The following is a 20,126-nucleotide window of genomic DNA, read 5'->3' on the forward strand; positions in this document are numbered from 1 at the left end:
TGTAGCTTCTCAAATTCTTAAATAACCATGTAGAAGACGTATCCCATGGTCGTGGAAAATTTTTTACTGTGTTTCAGAAGGGGCAACTTATTGGCCTGCATCAAGCAAAGAAAACAACTAAGGAGATTGCTGAAATCACTGGAATTGGGTTAAGAACTGTCCAATGCGTTATTAAAACCTGGAAGGGTAGTGGTGAACCATCAGCTTTGCAGAAGAAATGCGGTTGGAAAAAAATCTTAAATGATCATGATCAGAGATCACTAAAACTCTTGATGAAGTCACATCATAAAAAAATCGACAGTAGAACTCACGATTATGTTTAATAGTGAATGTAAGAGCATTTCCACATGCACAGTGCAATGAGAACTTACAGGATTGGGACTAAACAGCTGTGTGGCCACAAGAAAGCCACTTGTTAGTGAGGCTCATCTGAAAAACGATTTGCTAGGGAGCATAAAGATTGGATTGTGGAGCAATAGAAACAGGTAATGTGGTCCGAAGAGTCCAGATTTACCCTATTCCAAAGCGATGGGTGCATCAGGGTAAGAAGGGAAGCACAAGAAGCGACGCACCCATCATGCATAGTGCCCACTGTACAAGAATCTGGAGGTAGTGTTGTGATCTAGGGTTGCTTTAATTGGTCAGGTCTAGGCTCAGCAATGTTATGCAGCAATAAAATGAAGTCAGCTGACTACCTGAATGTACTGAATGACCAGATTATCCCATCAATGGATTTGTTTTCTTCCCTGACTTCCCAAGGACAACAATGCCAAGATTCATTGGGCTCAAAGAGTGGTTCAGGGAGCATGAGGGATCATTTTCACACATGAATTGGCCACCACAGAGTCCTGACTTTAACCCCAATTGAAAGTCTTTGGGATGTGCTGGAGAAGACTTTACGGAGAGGTTCGACTCTCCCGTCATCAATACAAGATCTCGGCCAAACATTAATGTAACTCTGGATGGAAATAAATGTGATGTTGCATAAGGTTTTTGAAACAATGCCACAGCGATTGTGCACCGTAATCAAAGCTAAAGGCGGTCCAACGAAATATTAAAGTATACTACTTTTTTTTTTTGGGCCAGGCAGTGTATATTGAGTATTGATTAAACCAGATCAACATTCTGTGGTCCTCGTTGTCTGACAACATTAATCACAATGCAACAATAGTCTATTGTTAAAGCTTAACATGATTTTTTTAAACATGGAATAGCTTGACTTATATTCAGGTATTGTGAGGTTTAAGCTGCCAAAGATATTCTGAAAAGACCAATAAACTATAAAAGGAGTCCAAAAGCATAGATTTGTGAAAATAACACTATTATTTTTTAGTTTGAAGTGTAGTGAAGAGATTGCCTACATGACGCTCTGTGATTTCCCTGACAACCATAGCCATTCATGCATGCGCAGTGTCAGGTGTCTTTAAAAAGTAGACTATACTAGCCAAACATGGTTGCCAGATTTCCATCTTAATGAAACCGCGAGTGAAAGCTAATTCTGACTGGCAATTTATGCGTTGGATCTGGAAAACGCGTCTCGAAACTAGACTAGAAAATAGAAACCCTAGTCATAAAACTGATTTTGATCTAAAATAGTAAATGAAAGCTCAGATTATATCCAAAAATAAATTATCTAGCAATCGATAACCTACCAACTGAGTTTTGGGAACACAAACTGTTAGACTCGTGTCTGTAACTGAACATGCGCCATTGGAACCCATGATAAGAAAACCATGTATGTCCATGTTCGCAAACAAAAATCCAGTCCAATTAAAATATCAAACAGTTCACTAACAGATGTATAATGATAGAATTCTATTTATTGTGCTAAAGGTGACTTATTGTGTTATTTTCAATTAATTTTGTAAGATTGTTTATGAGAAAAATAGTTTTTCCATGCTCTTGAAAAATTTTTTGGAGATATGTGCTTTCATCAGACATTCTAAACATGGAATACGCACGAGATGAATGAAATGATACACACTTTAGATGTACGTACATATATATATATATACACACAGTGGCAAGAAAAAATATGTGAACCCTTTGGAATTAGCTTGTTTTCTGCATTAATGGTCATAAAATGTGATCTCATCTTCATAAAAGTCACAAGTTTAGACATACACAATGTGCTTAACTAACAACACACTAACAATTATAATATTTTGTGTCTTTATTGAACACATCCCATTAAAAATTCACAGTGCTGTGGAAACAGTAAGTCAACCTTTGGATTTAATAACTGGTCAATCCTCCTTTGGCAGCAATAATATCAACCAAGCGTTTCCCGTAGCTGCAGATTAGACCTACACAACGTTCAGAAGGAATTTTGGACTATTCTTCCTTACAGAACTGCTTTAGCTAAGCCATTCTTAGGATGCCTGGTTTAAACAGCTCTCTTTAGGTCATTCCACAGTATCTCTATTAAGTTAAGGTCTGGGCTCTGACTGGGCCACTCCATAAGGTAGATTTTCTTTTTTTCTGAAGCCATTCTATAGTGGATTTACTTTGATGTTTAGGGTCATTGTCATGCTGCATCACCCAACTTCTACTGAGCTTCAGCTGGCGCACAGCTACCCTGACATTATTCTGTAGGATATCTTAATAAACGTAGGAATTAATTTTTCCCTCGATGATGGCAAGCGGTCTAGGCCCCGAAGCAACAAAGCAGCCCCAAATCATGATGCTCCCTCCCCCGTACTTCACCGTTGGCAAGTTGGTATGCGGTGAACTTTTTACGCCATACGTAGCACTGCATGTTCTTTTCAAACAATTCAATTCATAGTTTCATCCATCCACCAAACATTTTCCAAGTAGCGTAAGGGAGTGTCAGGGTGGTCTTTGGGAAATTTCAGGCACGCAGCAATGTTTTTGATGGAAAGCAACCGCTTCCTTCATGATGTCCTGCTATAGACACCATGCCTGTTTAATGTTTTCCGTATAGTAAACTCATTAACAGAGATGTTAACCAGTTCCAGTGATTCCTTCAAGTACTTAGCTGTCACTCTATGGTTTGATTGAGCATTCTGTGGTGTGCCCTTTGAGTCATCTTGGCTGGACGGCCACTTCTAGGGAGAGTTGTCACAGTACTAAATCCTCTACATTTATAGACAATTTGTCTAACTGTGGACATATGAATATTTAAGCTCTTCAAGATAGCTTTATAACCCTTTCCAGCTTTATGCAAAGCAACAATTCTTGAGCGTAGGTTGTCTGAGATATCTTTTTTTTTTTTTTACGAGGCATGGTCCACATCAGTAGATGCTTCTTATGAATAGCAAACTCAAAATGTTTGAGGCTTTTTATAAGTGAGAGAAGCTCTAACCCACACCTCCAATTTCTGTTCATTATTTGGATGCCAGGTTTGCCAACTCCTGACTCTAATTATCTTTTGTTGACGTCATTAGCCTAGGGGTTCACATACTTTTTCCCAACCTACACTGAATGTTTGAATGATGTATTAAGTATGTACAAGAAAGATACAATAAATTGTGTTATTACTTAAAACAGATTGTGTTTGTTCATTATTGTAACTTAGATGAATGTCAAACCAGATTTTAAGACAAAATTATACATAAATGCAGGCAATTCCGAAGGGTTTACATACTTTTTTCTTGCCAATGTATATATACACTGATGAGCCAAAACATTATGACCACTAAGAGATGACGCTAATAATGTTGATCATGTCACGGTCTGGGTAGATTAGATGGTAAGCGAACAATCAGATCTCGTAGTTAACGTATTGAATGCAGGAGTAAAGACCTAAGTGACTTTGACAAGGGCCAAATTGTTATGGCCAGACGACTGTGTCAGAGCATCTCTGAAACAGCAAGGCTTGTGGGGTGCTCCTGGTCAGCAGTGGTGAGTACTTACCGACAGTGGTCCAAGCAGGGACAAACCACAAATCGGCGACATCGGTTGCCATCAGGGCAACGAAGGCTATCCCATCTTGTCAGAACCAACAGGTCTACTGTGGCACAAGTCACAGAAAATTGTAATGGTGGTTACAGGAGGAATGTGTTGCAACACACAGTGCATTGTACCCTGCTGTGTAGCCACATAGTCACCGATGAAAGCGCCTACAATGGGCACGCGAGTGTCAGAACTGGACTTTGGAGCAGTGGAAGAAGGTCGCCTGGTCCGATGAGCCCCATTTTCTTTTAAATCACATGGACGGGCATGTGCGCCATTTACCTGGAAGTGATGGCACCAGGATGCATTGTGGGAAGATGGTGGAGGGAGTGTGATGCTCTGGGCAGTGTTCTGCTGAGTAACCCTGGGATTTGGGGGTCAGTTTGACACGTGCCACCTACAGTTGAATTCAGAGGTTTACATACACTTAGCTTGAAGTCATTAAAACTAATTTTTTAACCACTCCACAGATTTAATATTAGCAAACTATAGTTTTGGCAAGTCGTGTAGGACATCTACTTTGTGCATGACACAAGTAATTTTACCAACAATTGTTTACAGACAGATTGTTTCACTTAATTGACTTTACCACAATTCCACTGGGTCAGAAGTTTACATACACTAAGTTAACTGTGCCTTTAAGCAGCTTGGAAAATTCCAGAAAATGATGTCAAGACTTTAGACAATTAGACAATTAGCCATTTGATAGGAGGTGTACTGAATTGGAGGTGTACCTCTGGATGTATTTTAAGGCCTACCTTCAAACTCAGTGCCTCTTTGCTTGACATCATGGGAAAATCAAAAGAAATCAGCCAAGACCTCAGAAAATAATTTGTGGACCTCCACAAGTCTGGTTCATCCTTGGGAGCAATTTCCAAATGCCTGAAGGTACCACATTCATCTGTACAAATAATAGTACGCAAGTATAAATACCATAGGACCACGCAGCCATCATACCGCTCAGGAAGGAGACACATTCTGTCTCCTAGAGATGAGCGTTGTTTGGTGCGAATTGGTCAACAGAGAATGGCCAGACTGGTTCGAACTGACAAAATCTAACTCAGATAACCACTCTGTACAATTATAGTGAGAAGAATAGCATCTCAGAATGCTATTCTGAGATGCGAGTTGGCGCTTTTTGGCGGCACGAGGGGGACCTACACAATATTAGGCAGGTGGTTTTAATGTTGTTAATCATTTTTATGTAAAGCACTTTGAATTGCCATTGTGTATGAAATGTGCTATATTAATAAACTTGCCATGCCTTGCACGAGGGCTTCTCACAGAGCGCACATGAAGAGTTTTCAAGAACAGTGCAAGAAAAATGAGTGCTGCTAATGATCAAAGACCAGATGTTCTCCGTTTGATTCACTTTAAATTCTGCATTTTGCATCTTACTGTATACATGCATTGCAAACTGGCTGGAAAAATTGGGCATTCACCAGCTTATTTTACCCTGTTTGTAGCATATTCCAGGAAAAAGTGACTGAACATGAGAATTAACCTTTAGTATAAAAAAAGATAAATACTTGACCTCTGTTGCTTTCTTCTAATGATAATGGTCACTTTTCCCTTTTCATTTCACATTTATGCCACTTGTATTGATTTTTGTCTATTTTGTTTTCATTTTAGATCTGATGAAGCTGAAAGAGGAAACTCAAGAAATGATTGAAGGAGAGGAGAAACATCAATATCACAAACCTGATAATTTTGTTAGTGCAGAAAAGCCTGACAGTTGCTCACAGACTGAAAATAAATTCTCAACAAGAAAAACTCGAAGAACAAAAACCGAAAACCATTTTTTCACCTGCCCTCAGTGTGGAAAGAGTTTCACACATAAAGGAAGCTTTAATATCCACATAAGAATTCACTCTGGAGAAAAGCCTTTCAGATGTCAACAGTGTGGCAAGAGTTTCGCACAAAAAGGAAACCTTGAGTTACACACAAGAATTCACACAGGAGAGAAGCCTTTTACATGCATCCAATGTGGCAAGAGTTTCACACAAAAAGGAAGCCTTAATGCCCACAAAAGAATTCACTCTGGAGAGAAACCTTTTACATGTCATCAGTGTGATAAAAGTTTTGCACATATAGGAAGTCTAAATGATCACATGAGAATTCACACCGGAGAGACCCCATACACATGCCTTCAATGTGGAAAGAGTTTCACACAAAAAGGAAACCTTAATTTCCATATAAAAATTCACTCCGAAGAGAAGCCTTTTACATGCCTCCAGTGTGGAAAGAAATTCAGACATAAAACAAGCCTCAAAGTTCACATGAGAATTCACACTGGTGAGGCGCTTTTCACATGCCTCCAGTGTGGAAAGAGTTTCAAACATGAAACAAGCCTCAAAATTCACATGAGAATTCACACTGGAGAAAAGCCTTTCACATGCCTTCAGTGTGGAAAGAGTTTCAAACAGAAAACAAGCCTCAAAATTCACATAAGAATTCACACTGGTGAGGCTCTTTTTAAATGCCTTCAGTGTGAAAAGAGTTTCAAACATAAAACAAGCCTCACAATTCACATGAGAATTCACACGGGAGAAAAGCCTTTCATATGCCTTCAGTGTGGGAAGAGTTTCACAAGTAAATCAAACCTGAGAGCTCATATGAAATGTCATTCAGGAGAGAAATTACATCACTGTTCTCAATGTGGCAAGAAATTTTCAGAGTTGGCCTATTTTAAACAACACCAGAGAATACATGCTGGTGTGAAAGCTCATGTGTGCTCAGAGTGTGGTAAAGCCTTTGTCCGAATTAGCACCTTGAAACAGCACCAAAGAGTTCATACAGGAGAAAAACCTTACAAGTGTTCACATTGTGAAAGTACTTTTGCTTGTCCAAAACATCTAACACCACATGAGAAAGTGCACACTGGAGAGAAGACATATGACTGCTCTAAATGTGGAAAGACTTTCAGCTCATCAAGTACTCTACAGAGACATTTAAAGAAGAATTGCCCAAATTTGTCACAGTGAGCAAACTTTATCTTGAGAATCTTTTCTTGCATTTCAAACGGGATAAATCTGCCTCCGAAGGGGACTTCAAAGGGACAGCAATCATGACCGCCATGTTGAAGGGTTGTTCCAAATTGAGTGCCTTAAAAATGAACGTTTCCATAGGATTCAACCGATGGACACTGCTGCCAAGCAGACTGGAACCGGACCATACATCATAATCTGCCGGTGTGCCAAGTGTAATGTAAATTAAACCAGCTGCAAACACACTCTGGTTCTGTATACCAATACATGTGACACAAACAAGCTTTTATACCACGGGTCTGTTAAATTCTTGATTCTGATTGGTTGACAGACATTCTAAGGTGTGCAATTATTTTCCAGTAAATGCACGGCTATGAAGTAGCTCCATGTCTTGACCGCATAACAGTTCCATATCACTTTACCAAATTATTTCAGTTATTTCAAAGAGCCATACAGGTTACCACAGCAAAATAATCAATTAAAACAAAGACATTAGTTATGTACATTGGACAAGAACAACAATGTCTATAATATCCTAAATGTAAATTTCAGTTGAAAAGCACCCTTGCACTCCCTCTCTCTTTCGCTCTCACCCACACCAACACGGAGACACATACATTCGCGCCTGTGCACACAGACACACACACACACATAGAGACATGAGTCACTACCAACAAACAGGGCCGCACCCTGCGTCTTGATCAATACAATAGTTTCTATATTATCCAAAATATCATTTTATATCTGTTGAAAGCACCCTCGCACTCCCCCTCTCTTTCTCTCACACACGGACAAAAGCTATATACAAGAATGGGGAAACGACCACGCTGCTGCAGAGAAGTGCTCTTAAACTTGCATCTTTTGCCGATCTGAAGCGATGTTACTTCACGTGCACACACACACACACACACCCAAACGCTCTACCTTGTCACTTCAGTAAGTGCTCCAGTAAAGCAACGCAAGCATCACAATCCGCCATTGGTAGTTCGCCATTACTAGCAAAGAATGCTCTGGCTGTATCAAAACAAATTCTGAATCCTTGGCAGATGAAAGTAGTTCCACTCACAAGAGTATTTTAGGGACAAAAACTAGAAAATGTCTTGAGATGAACTCCTGAATGATGTCTTAAGGTGTGGTAACCGTGGTATAAGCAGAATAATTGACTCTGGCCCCTTGAATTATTGAAAAATAATGCACACCTGAGGTGTCCGCTGCGCATTGTGACCGCATTACCACCTCAGCAGTCATATCACCCTGGAGCTTTAGACTGGTTACCAATTGAAGCTAAGCAGGGTTGAGCTTGGACAGTACCTGGATGGGAGACCTTCTGGGGAAAACTAAGGTTGCTGCTGGAAGAGGTGTTAGTGAGGCCAGCAGGGGTGCTCACCCTGCGGTCTGTGTGTGTCCTAACACCCCAGAATAGTGATGGGGACACTATAATGTAAAAAAGGCACTGTCTTTCGGGTGAGATTAAACCAAGGTCCTGACTCTCTGTGGTCACTGAAAATCCCTGAGCACTTCTTGCAAAGAGTAGGGGTGTAACCCTGGTGTCTTGGCCAAATTCCCCCCATTGGCCCTTATCAGTCATGGCCTCCTAATTATCCCCATCCCTGAATTGGCTATATAACTGCACTCTCTCCTCTCCACCAACAGCAGGTGTGTGTGGTGAGCGTACTGGTGCACTATGGCTGCTGTCGCATCATCCAGGTGGATGCTGCACATTGGTGGTGGGTGAGTAGAGTCCCCTGTTCAGTTTGAAAAGTGCTTTATAAATATAACATTCATTCATTCAATAATTCAATGGTTTGCTGTCAATTATTCCTTACTCAACTATTGTAATGAATGTTTAAAATAAGGAATAATTGATGATGGACTGTTAAATTATTGAAAACTAACGCTCACCCCGAGGTGGTAATGCAGCCACAACGAGAGACGGAATTACTTTTCAATAATTCAAAGGGCTAAAGTCAATTATTCTGCTTATACCACGGTTACCAGAACTTAAGACATCGTTCAGGGTTTTATCTCAAGACATTTTCTGGTTTTCGTCCCTAAAATGCACTTGTGAGTGGAACTACTTCATTCCGCACTCCAAGCTTTTTGTTGCTTCTTTTTTAATTCACATGGGGGAACAAAAAAACAGTTGAAGAGCTTACATGTCAGTTGTAGAAGACGAGTGAGCGCAGTGTTAAATAAACTACTTTCTTCCACCACAGATTCAGTGTCTTGCTTTGGTACAGCCCAAGCCTTCGTTGCTAGTTCGAAAACATCACTTTAGAGTTAGTAATGGAGGCGTACACTGCTTTCAAGTACTTACCTACAGTAACTAAGTAGAGCGTGTGTGTGTATGTATGTGTGTCAGTGTGTGAGTGTGGGTGAAAGCGAGAGGGAGGGAGCGCAAGGGCGCTTTTTAACAGAAAATGAAATAAATGTAGGATATTATAGACATTGTCATTCTTATCCGATGTACTTAGCCAGTATCTTTGCTTTAATTGGTTATTTTGCTGCGGTAGCCTGTACTGCTCTGAAATAATTTAAATAATTTGGCGAAGTGATATGGAACCGTTATGCAGTCAAAACCTGGAACTACTTCACAGCTGTGCGATTACTGAAAAATAATTGCACACTTTAGAATGTCTGTAAACCAATCGGAATCAAGCATTCAGCAGACTCCTGGTATAAATCTTAGTTAAGCCCCTGGCTATTTGATGAAGCTTAAATTTCTTCATAAGGCATAAAAGTCTTAAAGCAATTATTTTTATTAATTATTATTTGCACACTGAAAGTAGTTAATAGTGAGGCAAAGTCATGTGTAAATATTTCTGGTATTAATCTATGGTTTTTAAATGTTAAACAAGCACATGTGAATAAGTAATTTTTCCCCTTATTTTTGTCATACCAATATGTCAAAACTAATAGTTGTCTATGAGGCCCCAAATTCTTGCAGGTGGTATAGCTGCCCATTCGTCTTGGCAAAATGCCTCCAGGTCATGCAAAGTCTTTGGTCGTCTTGCATGAACCACACGTTTGAGATCTCCCCAGAGTGGCTCGATGATATTAAGGTCAGGAGACTGTGATGGCCACTCCAGAACCTTCACCTTTTTCTGCTGTAACCACTGGAGGGTCAACTTGGCCTTGTGCTTAGGGTCATTGTCATGCTGGAAAGTCCAAGAGTGTCCCATGCGCAGCTTTCGTACAGAAGAATACAAATTGTCTGCCAGTATTTTCTGATAACATGCTGCATTCATCTTGCCATCAATTTTCACAAGATTCCCCGTACCTTTAGAGCTCACACACCCCCAAAACATCAGTGAGCCACCACCATGCTTCACAGTAGGGATGGTATTCTTTTCACTATAGGCCCTGTTGACCCCTCTCCAAACATAGCGCTTATGGTTGTGACCATAAAGCTCTATTTTGGTCTTGTCACTACAAATTACAGCCTGGAAAAGTTTTAGAAATTTAATTATAGAAGCATGATACCATTGTCATCAGATTTCATTTCTGATTAGAAATAAGTTTCCCCATAGCAGTATATTGAAGCTGTTCTTGCATTCATAGAAAACAGCTGCCTGGAGGTGTAACAAAAATTGTGGTCCGAGTGACCTGACTTGCCTTAAAGGGAATTTGCTGATGTCTGATTTAATTGCAGAAATCACTCAGGCTTGGTCGTGTGGAAGTTATGATTGAATAAAAAACATAAATGTATTTTATTTTCTTAAAAGGTGTAGTTTACTATTGCTAAATGATTGTATATTAAGCTGACTGAACTTTATTAAATTATCAGAAATAAAAAAGATCTAAATCTTGTTGGGGAGAGTGAGGTAAGATGTGTCCCTTCCTTACTCTAGAAACTTGCAAAATTGTGTCATGAGATTATGTGATGGGCCATTTCTAAATACATAGAGTTGCCTGTGATTGAGATGCCATGAGACAACCATAAAACTTTGTACATGAAAGTACAATTAATTTTATATCAAAGCAAATGTATCTAGGTCTAAAAATATATATCATTCATGCTGCTGAATTTGAATTGTTAAATTATATTTTTCATTAAAATAGCAGGTGTGGGGTAGATACTTTCAGGTAAGCTGTAAGAATTGGTGGATCTATCCTAAAATATCGATACTTCCGATACTGTTGTTGTATTGAGAATATCGATCCTTGCATAAAAATATTGATTCTAATATTTTTTTAATTATTTTTTTTACAAGTTTATTTCCTCACAGTGGAGAGCAGTATAAATAGAATCAGTCATTATACACAGGTGAAAGCAGTGACATCACAATGGACATTTAGTATTTAGCTAACAAGCCTGTCTCAACCAATTAAAACAACTGAGATATCAGGCTGTTTTGTGTCACAAGATACATTACTTAAGCACATTTAAAAACATTATAAGATTAAATTCTAAAAAGCCAAAACATCATATCATAAGAGAGCCCTTTACACAAACCATATACATACACGCACGCACACACACACACATATATACATATACACATACACATACACTCAGAGACCAATTGTTTTTAGAGAACTCCCAACCTTCAATTCGAGATGTGTACAAAATAGATTTAATTTCCTCATTTATAAAAAATAACTAAATTCAAAATCAACACTGAAACCATGCGGCACCAAAGTTTTTAATCTGTGTATCCAAAAGGCTTCTCGTTTCAGCAAGAGTTGATCCAAATCCCCACCTCTTCTTGGTAGTGACGCCTTCTCAATACCTATGTAACGTAATGATGCAACTGGATGATTATGTTCTATAAAATGTGCTGCTAATGGGTAATTTATATTTTTACATCTTATAGTACTACGATGTTCTGCAATTCATGTTTTTAATTCCCTGCTTGTTTGTCCCACATATGATTTACCGCAAGGACACTTTATTAAGTAAATCACAGCTTTTGTTTTGCAGCTTATTATACCTTTTATCGGAATAGATTTTCCAGTGTGAGGATGTTTGAATGACATACAACTAGTGGCGATTTCTCAGGGCCAGCAAAGCCTTCTCTGCTGGCCTAACATGCCAAATAAATAAATATTTTTCATCCTTTCATTCTCAATCACCTTTTTAATGTATTAAAAGTGTATTATACATATACATGTATTTTTAATCGCTTTCCACTCTTAATAAAACTACAAACAAATAGAGAAAAGTTTATCCAATCAGAATTTATTCCTTGATGCTTTCAAGCGAAGCGTGACAACTGTTTCACAAATCGCATACTGAAGCCGAAGCAGCCTGTAAATCTGAGCTCCACCCCCTCAGGCCTTCAGAATTTCTGCAGAATCCATCAACAGTGCAAATGAATGAGCAACTAATGTCACATTCATCAGCCAATCAAATTGATTTATTTGTTCTTGGTGGTGTTGTCTTTAGGATATGTCCCGGTCGAGGCCTTCTAGCTGGCCTTGGGTGACGCAATCACGCTTTAAGTGACGTAATTTGAAAGCGAAGAGTGCGAGATCTTGCTGACGAGTCAGCTGTCATCATTGCTGTTATTGCCATTGAGAAAGAGATCCTTATGGATTTAAAAACACGAGACGTTCTGCATGAACGTGTGATTGCTTAATTTATTAAACAGGAATGGAAGACTGATTTTCACTTCAAGCAAACTGGTAAGTGCTTTTTGCATTGTTATAGCAACATCAGGAGTTTTCTAAGTGTAAATTAGGCTGCTTGAGCATTCAATGTCGAAAAATAGTGCTGCATTCCATTTAACTCAGAAAGTCGGATTTTACAACTTCCTACTAGGAAAAGTGCAATGGAATGCATCTTGAAGTCAGAATTACAATCTGTAGGCTCGTGCAGAAATTCTCAACTCTGATTTCGCCGAGATGCAGGGGCATGATGTCACACAAACATGTTGACACTCAGGGAGATATACAATGTAAGTGATAAACATTCACTTTATTAAATAATATCGATAAATGAGTTTGTTTCCACATTACATGATATTAAAGCTTGTTTAACAAATGCCTGCAGAAACAGGTGTATAAATAGGGTGACCATACGCCCTCTTTTTCCCGGACATGTCCTCTTTTTCAGACCTTAAAAAAGTGTCTGGCCGGGATTTCTACATTTGAGAAAATGTCCGGAATTCGGCTTTAGTTGCATTATGATGTGCATCTGGTCTAATACTTCATTGTGTGTGCGTGCATATTGCATTGCTTTTAGCCCTCTTTGTAAGTCCCACCTTCTCGCAAACCAATTGGTCGATTATAAGAGGCTTGCAGCAACTATTGGCCAAATTCCTGCCTGTCAATCTCACCGCGAACGCGCAAAGCGCTGTTGTGTTCAGCATCAAACAGTTGCTTGACAGCAGCAGCAAATGACAGCTGAGTGGAAACAATGCCCAAACGAAAGTGCAAATTTACAGAAGATTTGCACAAAAAATTCCCATGCTTTCGTCCAGGTCGAGATCCGTGGGAAGCAGAATGTATGACATGTAAAGCTGGCACTTATGTGTCAGTTGCTAATAAAGGTGCAAGTGATTTAGAAGCACATATTAGCTCTGCAAAGCATAAAGGGTCAGCAAAAGGTGAAAGTTAATCAGGTAAATTAACAGACTACTTTTTGCGATAAAGTAAAATTGTTATCGCATTGCTTCATTTTCCATGGCCATTCAAAATAATAGTAATAGTTAATGAAGGTACACTCATGGCATCAAATATTTTATTTTAGTACATGGACATTCAAAATAATTTGTTATGCTAATAGAGTGTCTTTTTCACTGTATTAAAGTTTGCATTCATAGTAACACTGTTTTGAACCCTATTATTCCACCCCACCAGAATATGGTCACCCTAGTATAAAACATGGTAAATTATAATCTCTTTTGATAATCGTACACCTGAAGCACAAATGCTAGCGCTGCAGCATTGTTTATCAGTTGGGTTGCTAGGAGACATCTCTAATGAGAGTCAAACCCCGGCTAAGCTAACGGAAGCATTGCAGTTTTGTTTCCTTAAACGCCATCTTCCGAATATCGGGGAATGGAATGCATTTATGGTCGGAGATATCAAGTAAGAATATCCCAAATCCAAATTGAATGGAACGCAGCATAACCGTGTACCCTGACGAAACGAAATTTATTGCAAGCAACGTTTAAATCACAAATATTATTAGATAGATTTTCCAGGTATTATAGACCTCCTTGGTAGATTCATATGAAAAATTATGATTTTTGAATGTCTCTTCGGCAGTCATGCTGCAGTTAAAATTAGGCTTGCTTGAGCATTAAGTGTCGTTTCAAATTCTGGCTTTCGTGCGAGGACTTGTTTTTAAAATGTCAAATGGTATTATTATTTAGCTGCGACATAATGTATGATGCCCAAAGGCATAGAGTGTCTTATTCATTGTGAAAGTGTTTTCTTGATGGCATGAATCACACTGAAGGCCTAGACTTAAAATGCACAGCCTGCCACTGCATATAACGATACATGTAGTTGCATTGGTTACATGCACCACAAAGATGGTTACCTTTTGGTATAGGTGTCAACATGCCTTGTAATTTTACAGGTGGAGAAGGGATCAAGTCAGACTTAACCAAGCAGTCTCTTAAATTACATCCTCTTTTGAACACTGTAAGTGGAGGGTCCTGACAAACACCAAGTCTCTTATCCGATTGTAAAATATGCCAATGTTGATTTATAATTTTCTTGATTTGCTCTGAATATTTAGTATATTTCGTGGTAAACACAACTGAGAACTTTTTTTGGTGTTTCTCTTTTTTCTTGAATAGGTCTAAACAGGATTGTTTTTCAGTTTTTGAATTGAATTGGCATTATATCCTCTGCAATAAAAAAAGTTTCTTCATACCATTCAAATTCCTATTACGATCTTCTGGTCTACAAAATATTCTTTTTTTCCGACAAAACTGACTAGCTAATTACTAAACGTCCATTGTGATATCACTGCTTTCACCAGTGTAATGACTGATTCTATTTATACTGCTCTCCATTGTGAGGAAATTGTACCTTGATAAAGGCTTGTTGCCGAAACAATTTCTTCTGCTCATCTTAAAGTGCAGAAATGCTGAAAGACACAGTCAGTCACAGACAGCGCTCACACCACTCAGCTGTTCAAAAAGGAGCAGTGCTTGGCTGAAGTAATGACAGAAAGGCAGAGAAACAGCAACTAGAGTTAATTCACAAAAAACAATGACAAACCTAAGCATGTCATTTATTATAATTGATGTTTGTTAAAAGTTTATTTCAATTAAAAGTTGTTTAAACATTGATAATGTTCCATGGAAAATTCAATGTTCCATGGATAATTAACCATGTTGTTAATATATAATATTGTTGTAATAATGACTGTAGTAACCATGGTTTTTTTTTTTTTTTTTGTTTTTTTTTTTTTGGTAGAAATCATCTAGGTTACAAATGTAAACTTGGCTCCCTGAAAGGAGGAAATGCGATGCTGTATCAGTAGCTGATGCTATGGGAACTCCTCCCAGGAGGGATAATCTCTGAAGCCTGTATGGAATTGCCAGTCTATTGGCAGATGGTGCTTGACGCTCCACCCCCTTATGTGCATGTCATCGAAACATATAAACCAGAACAAAGCACCAATTAATCAGAATTTTTCGACTAAAAGGAGGAGCTGTCTCTCAATCCCTTAACGGCGAGAAATCAGTAGTGCGGAAAAGCTACAAAGTGCCACGTTCCCTCCTTTCAGGGAACTAAGGTTGTATTTGTAACTGAGACGTTCCCTTTTAAGTAGGTCTCTTGATGCTGCATCAGTAGCTGATACTACGGAAGCCCAATACCATAACGCCCTGCTACTTATTCAGAAGCACCAGAACAATGCACAAACACTACAAGCAATGCCACTAGCCAGTCAAGGAGGTGAAACATTGATGTGGAATGAGTCCTGCATCCAAATGCTATTGTTGGAAGTGAAGCACCGCTTGAACAAAGCAATGTACTAGGTCACTGAGAGCATTTCAGAGCATAGAGCCAATGGACCCTAGCCTACAATTTGGTGTTGAGCACTGACTGAGACAACCAGATCCGACTTAGGACATCAGATTGTGACTTGTGAGAGCAGATCCCTGCTCAGAGTAATCCTCCACAGAGGAGCATCGACCAGCTCCGGAAACCAAGGGCAGTTTGGAATAACCAACAGCAGGGTTTTCCTGTCTTCTCAAACCATGCACAACACTTGGTGTAGCAAGCAAACAGGAAGGAACGCATACTCACGTTTCGATGGCTATTTATGAGCCACATCAAACAGTGCCTGTCAATGAGTACCAGAGGAGACTCCGGGGAGTCAAACACGTCCTCGGGATCCCAGAATACCTCACAAATCCTCTGAACTGTCTGAGGATGAAGTCTCAGTACTGTCCGTATGTACCAATGGCATCCTCTGGTTTACATCAGCACTGAAGAGGCCTCATGTGCAGCAATCCAAGAGGGGTGACAGTGGCCGCCATGGCCAGCAACCCCAACATTCACTGAAACACTTGCAGCTGCAAAGGTACACCAAGCTTGACCCTCATTAAGCACTGAAGGGTAGACTGAATGTGGGCACTGAGCAGGCTAGCTTTCATAGTCATCGAGTCAAATTCCATTACCAACAAAGAAACCTGCCGACTGGGCACTAGCATGCTCTTCGTCCAATTGACCTTGAGACCCTAATGCTCCAAGTGAGTAATCAACAGATCCCCGTGCTCGCACGGCAACTCTTCCAATTGTACTAACAGTAGGCAATTGTTGAGGTAGTTTAGAATGTGGACAACACTCAGCCTTAAAGGATCGAGGTTTGCGTTGATGCACATTGCTTAAAAGTGTGAGGAGCTAGGGACAGGCTGAAGGAAAGGACCTTGAATTGAAACGCCACATACTTGAAGGCGAATCACAAAATAGAACTATGGTGAAGGGTTATTTGTACATGAAAGTGTCTTTCGTGTCCAACAACACAAACCAGTGACCAGTGGAAGGATTGGGGATTAAGCTAAAGTATACTTTGGTCAGGACGCGTAACACCAATCTCATCATCAGCAGAGTGCGCGAGCACTGAACCGGCGCAGCACAATTTTTCTAACCGCATGTCTTTGAACGTGCAGAATTAGTGGGTCCACAAGGTGGCAACACTAAGATTTGACCCATTGCTGTCACAAACAAGAGTTAGAAGAAGATGAAATCGCTGGTAAACAACAGAAGATGAAGGTAAAAACAACAACAGTGAATGTGCACTTTAAAAGCACATGTGCATTTGCATAACTTGAGTCTTACAGAATATAAAGACATCTTTTGGGTCTAAACTCCTGAAGAGAAATAGTCTGGTGTCCTATAGCAGTCGTAGCGTGCATGCGCCAACCGTCCGTGTATGCGCACACAGTCATATGGAGTATACTTTGACAGGCTTGAATTCAACTGTATGCAGATGCTGAGTGATTGTGTCCAAATTTGAAGTATACTTTAGGCTTTAGCATCCGCTTTCAAAATGAAAGCAAACCCGAGGCGAAGCATCTTGACTTTCATGTGCTCCCAATGAATACAATCAGTCTCACTGAGTGCCACTTCAGCTTGGGCCTAGTCCAGGCAATGTAAACTGTGTTCATGCCCATCAGACAGAGGGATAAATGGCTCTGTACTCCAGTTTATATGCCATGAAAACGAGGAAATAAGGGGTGTGCAAGTGTATACTGTATATACATATACAATTTTTGTATTGTCTAATCAATGCTTTACTTGGCTGCCGCAATAATATTATGTCCTTGAGTTATTTGAATTATTACATTATGCATTATATTTATAATTATTTTGATCATATATTGAATTATCTTTATTTGGGGGGCTTTCCCAGCAAATATTGATGTATGTGATTAATTTGATAAATTAAATGGCATGTATAATTAATTGGATTAAAAATGTTAATCGATTGACAGTACTGTATATAATGTTTTTTTTATTAATAATATATTACAATTATTCCACTATAGATTTGAATGGGGAAAAAGTGGTTGTAAAAAAATCAAAGTGGCTGGCACAACTGGGCATTCAGCCACTGTGGCTGGTGGGCAAGAAGTAAAATTTTTACCTTCTTTGTCATATTTTCAAGGGAAAAACAGCTGAACATAAGAAAGAACTTTTAGTGTAAAAAAGATCACATGGAAATAAATACTTGACCTCTGTTGCTTTCAGGGCCGGATTAAGACTCCTGAGTGCCCCTGGGCATGAATTTATGTAGTGACCAATCCCCCAAATAAAACATTAACAGGGATTGCTCATCACAAATTCTGACGTAATTTACTTACCTTCATTCCAAACTCCATATAACTCGTGTCATATTCTAAATTCATACGCTGGCTTTGTGTGTGGAACAGACCGAAGTTGTAAATGTTGTCAGACACTGACTGTGACATATGAGACACAAAGTTTATTTCCTGCAGGGGTGCTTGACGGCTCATAAAACCAAATCCTCCATTTTCTTTAGCTGCTTGTCCTATGTAGGGTCGTGGGTGGTGGTGGAGACTATCCCAGCTGTCTTGGGTCAAAGGCAGGGAAACACACTGGACAGGTGGCCAGTCCATCACAGGGAAACACACACAGACATACACATTTACACTCTCACTAACACCTATGGAGAATTTAGAGTTTCCAATTCACCTGCATGTTTTTGGACTGTGGGGGAAACTGGAGACCCTGGAGGAAACCCATGCAAACATAGGGAGAAAATGCAAACTCCACACAGAGATCCCCTGGGTGTGCCAGGACTCAAACTGGGGACCTTCTTGCTGTGAGGCAACAGTGCTACCAACAGAGCCACCATCTCCTCCATACATCTGCATTTAAATCTAAGAATATTATATATCTCCTTGGAGACTTTTTTATGCTGGATGGTTATTTTGAATAAAGCTAGATTATTTCAAGGATTCATACCTGTGAATGTAAATCCACTTCAGCAGTATCTGTAAAAAGCATTTATAAAATCCTCTGCCAGTAAGAATAAACAACTATGTTTGGTCCATCCTATTCAGCACTGAGAAAAGGAACATGTACCACGTGACAGTGCCATCTACATGTTGTTTTGGCTATAAAATCTTACTGTGTTTTATATCTCATTGGAAAAATTTTTACACTGGATAGTAACTTTTTTATAAAAACTTATAATTGCAAGGATTAATGCCTTTGAATGTAAATCCACCTCAGCAGTATAAAAAATCCCCATCCCCATAAATGATTGTGATTGGCCCATCCTTTCCAGCGCTGACAAACGGAATATGTACCACGTCACCGCGCCATCTATGCTCTGTTTTGGTAGCAGTCCGGACATCTGGATAATAATTTACATCTGAGAAATGATACTGAAAACTTTAATAACTATTAAATTAAAAACGGACCTTAGACAATTTTACAAATGACATCGGGTGGTGCCCCCTGGACATGGTGCCCCTGGGGCACATGCCCAATTGCCCATATGGTTAATCCGGCCCTGGTTGCTTTATGCTATTGTTTGATTCACTTTTATCTACTTTGAACATTTATACCACTTTCATTAGCATAATAACTTTTGTACTGATTTTTGTCTATGTTATATTTTCATTTTAGAGCTGTCAGAAGTGAAAGGAAATTCAAGAACTGAATGAAGTGGTGGAGAAACATCAGTATCAGAAACCTGATAATGCAGAAAAGTGCAGTGCAGAAAATTTGACAGTTGCACAAGGACTAAAAATTAATTCTCGAAGAAAAAAGAACTCGAAGAACAAAAACAGAAAATTATTTCATCTGTCTTCAGTGTGGAAAGAGTTTCCTAAATAAAGGAAGCCTGAATTTCCATATAAGAATTCACAATGGAGAGAAGCATCTGGCATGCCATCAGTTTGGAAAGAGTTTCACAAAATGGAGTTTTATAAACTCAGTTCGGGAGGAGCAAGGTCATTAATCAGACCAATCGCATCGCCAGAGTAAGCATATATAAACAGCTGCTTACCTCTACATGGCGTTGAGTCTTCCGGCATTTGGCCCCATCCCTTGCCCACAAACAGACCCATGCAAGTGACTCGGATCATCAGATGCAACTTTGCTGCAAAGCCTTCACGTTCATCAGAACAGCTCTTCCGTCTAAATCATCTCGTTTTCCAACAGAAGCTGCGACAGCAGCTCATCGTTTTACAGCATTGATGGCTAAAATTTTAAGTGTTATTTTTAGTCTGTCTTTCTTCCTAATCTCTATTCATTCATGTGAAACAGCTCCCTACGAGT

At 39.4% G+C, this 20,126-nt stretch overlaps 1 protein-coding gene across 5 annotated transcripts in view; it reads left to right on the forward strand.

Annotated features, from left to right (window-relative positions):
* The window catches only part of LOC127442887 (gastrula zinc finger protein XlCGF57.1-like), a 119,159-nt gene extending 108,448 nt beyond the window's left edge, over window positions 1-10,711 (forward strand). For all 5 annotated transcript variants that reach the window (XM_051701193.1, XM_051701195.1, XM_051701191.1 and 2 more), the window contains one exon: window positions 5,548-10,711. In XM_051701193.1, the coding sequence (XP_051557153.1) occupies window positions 5,548-6,899 (1,352 nt within the window). In that variant the 3' untranslated portion in view covers window positions 6,900-10,711. The remainder of the gene's footprint in view (window positions 1-5,547) is intronic.
* Window positions 10,712-20,126: the final 9,415 nt, after the last annotated feature.

Source organism: Myxocyprinus asiaticus, chromosome 6, assembly GCF_019703515.2.
Source record: "Myxocyprinus asiaticus isolate MX2 ecotype Aquarium Trade chromosome 6, UBuf_Myxa_2, whole genome shotgun sequence".
Lineage (NCBI taxonomy): Eukaryota > Metazoa > Chordata > Actinopteri > Cypriniformes > Catostomidae > Myxocyprinus > Myxocyprinus asiaticus.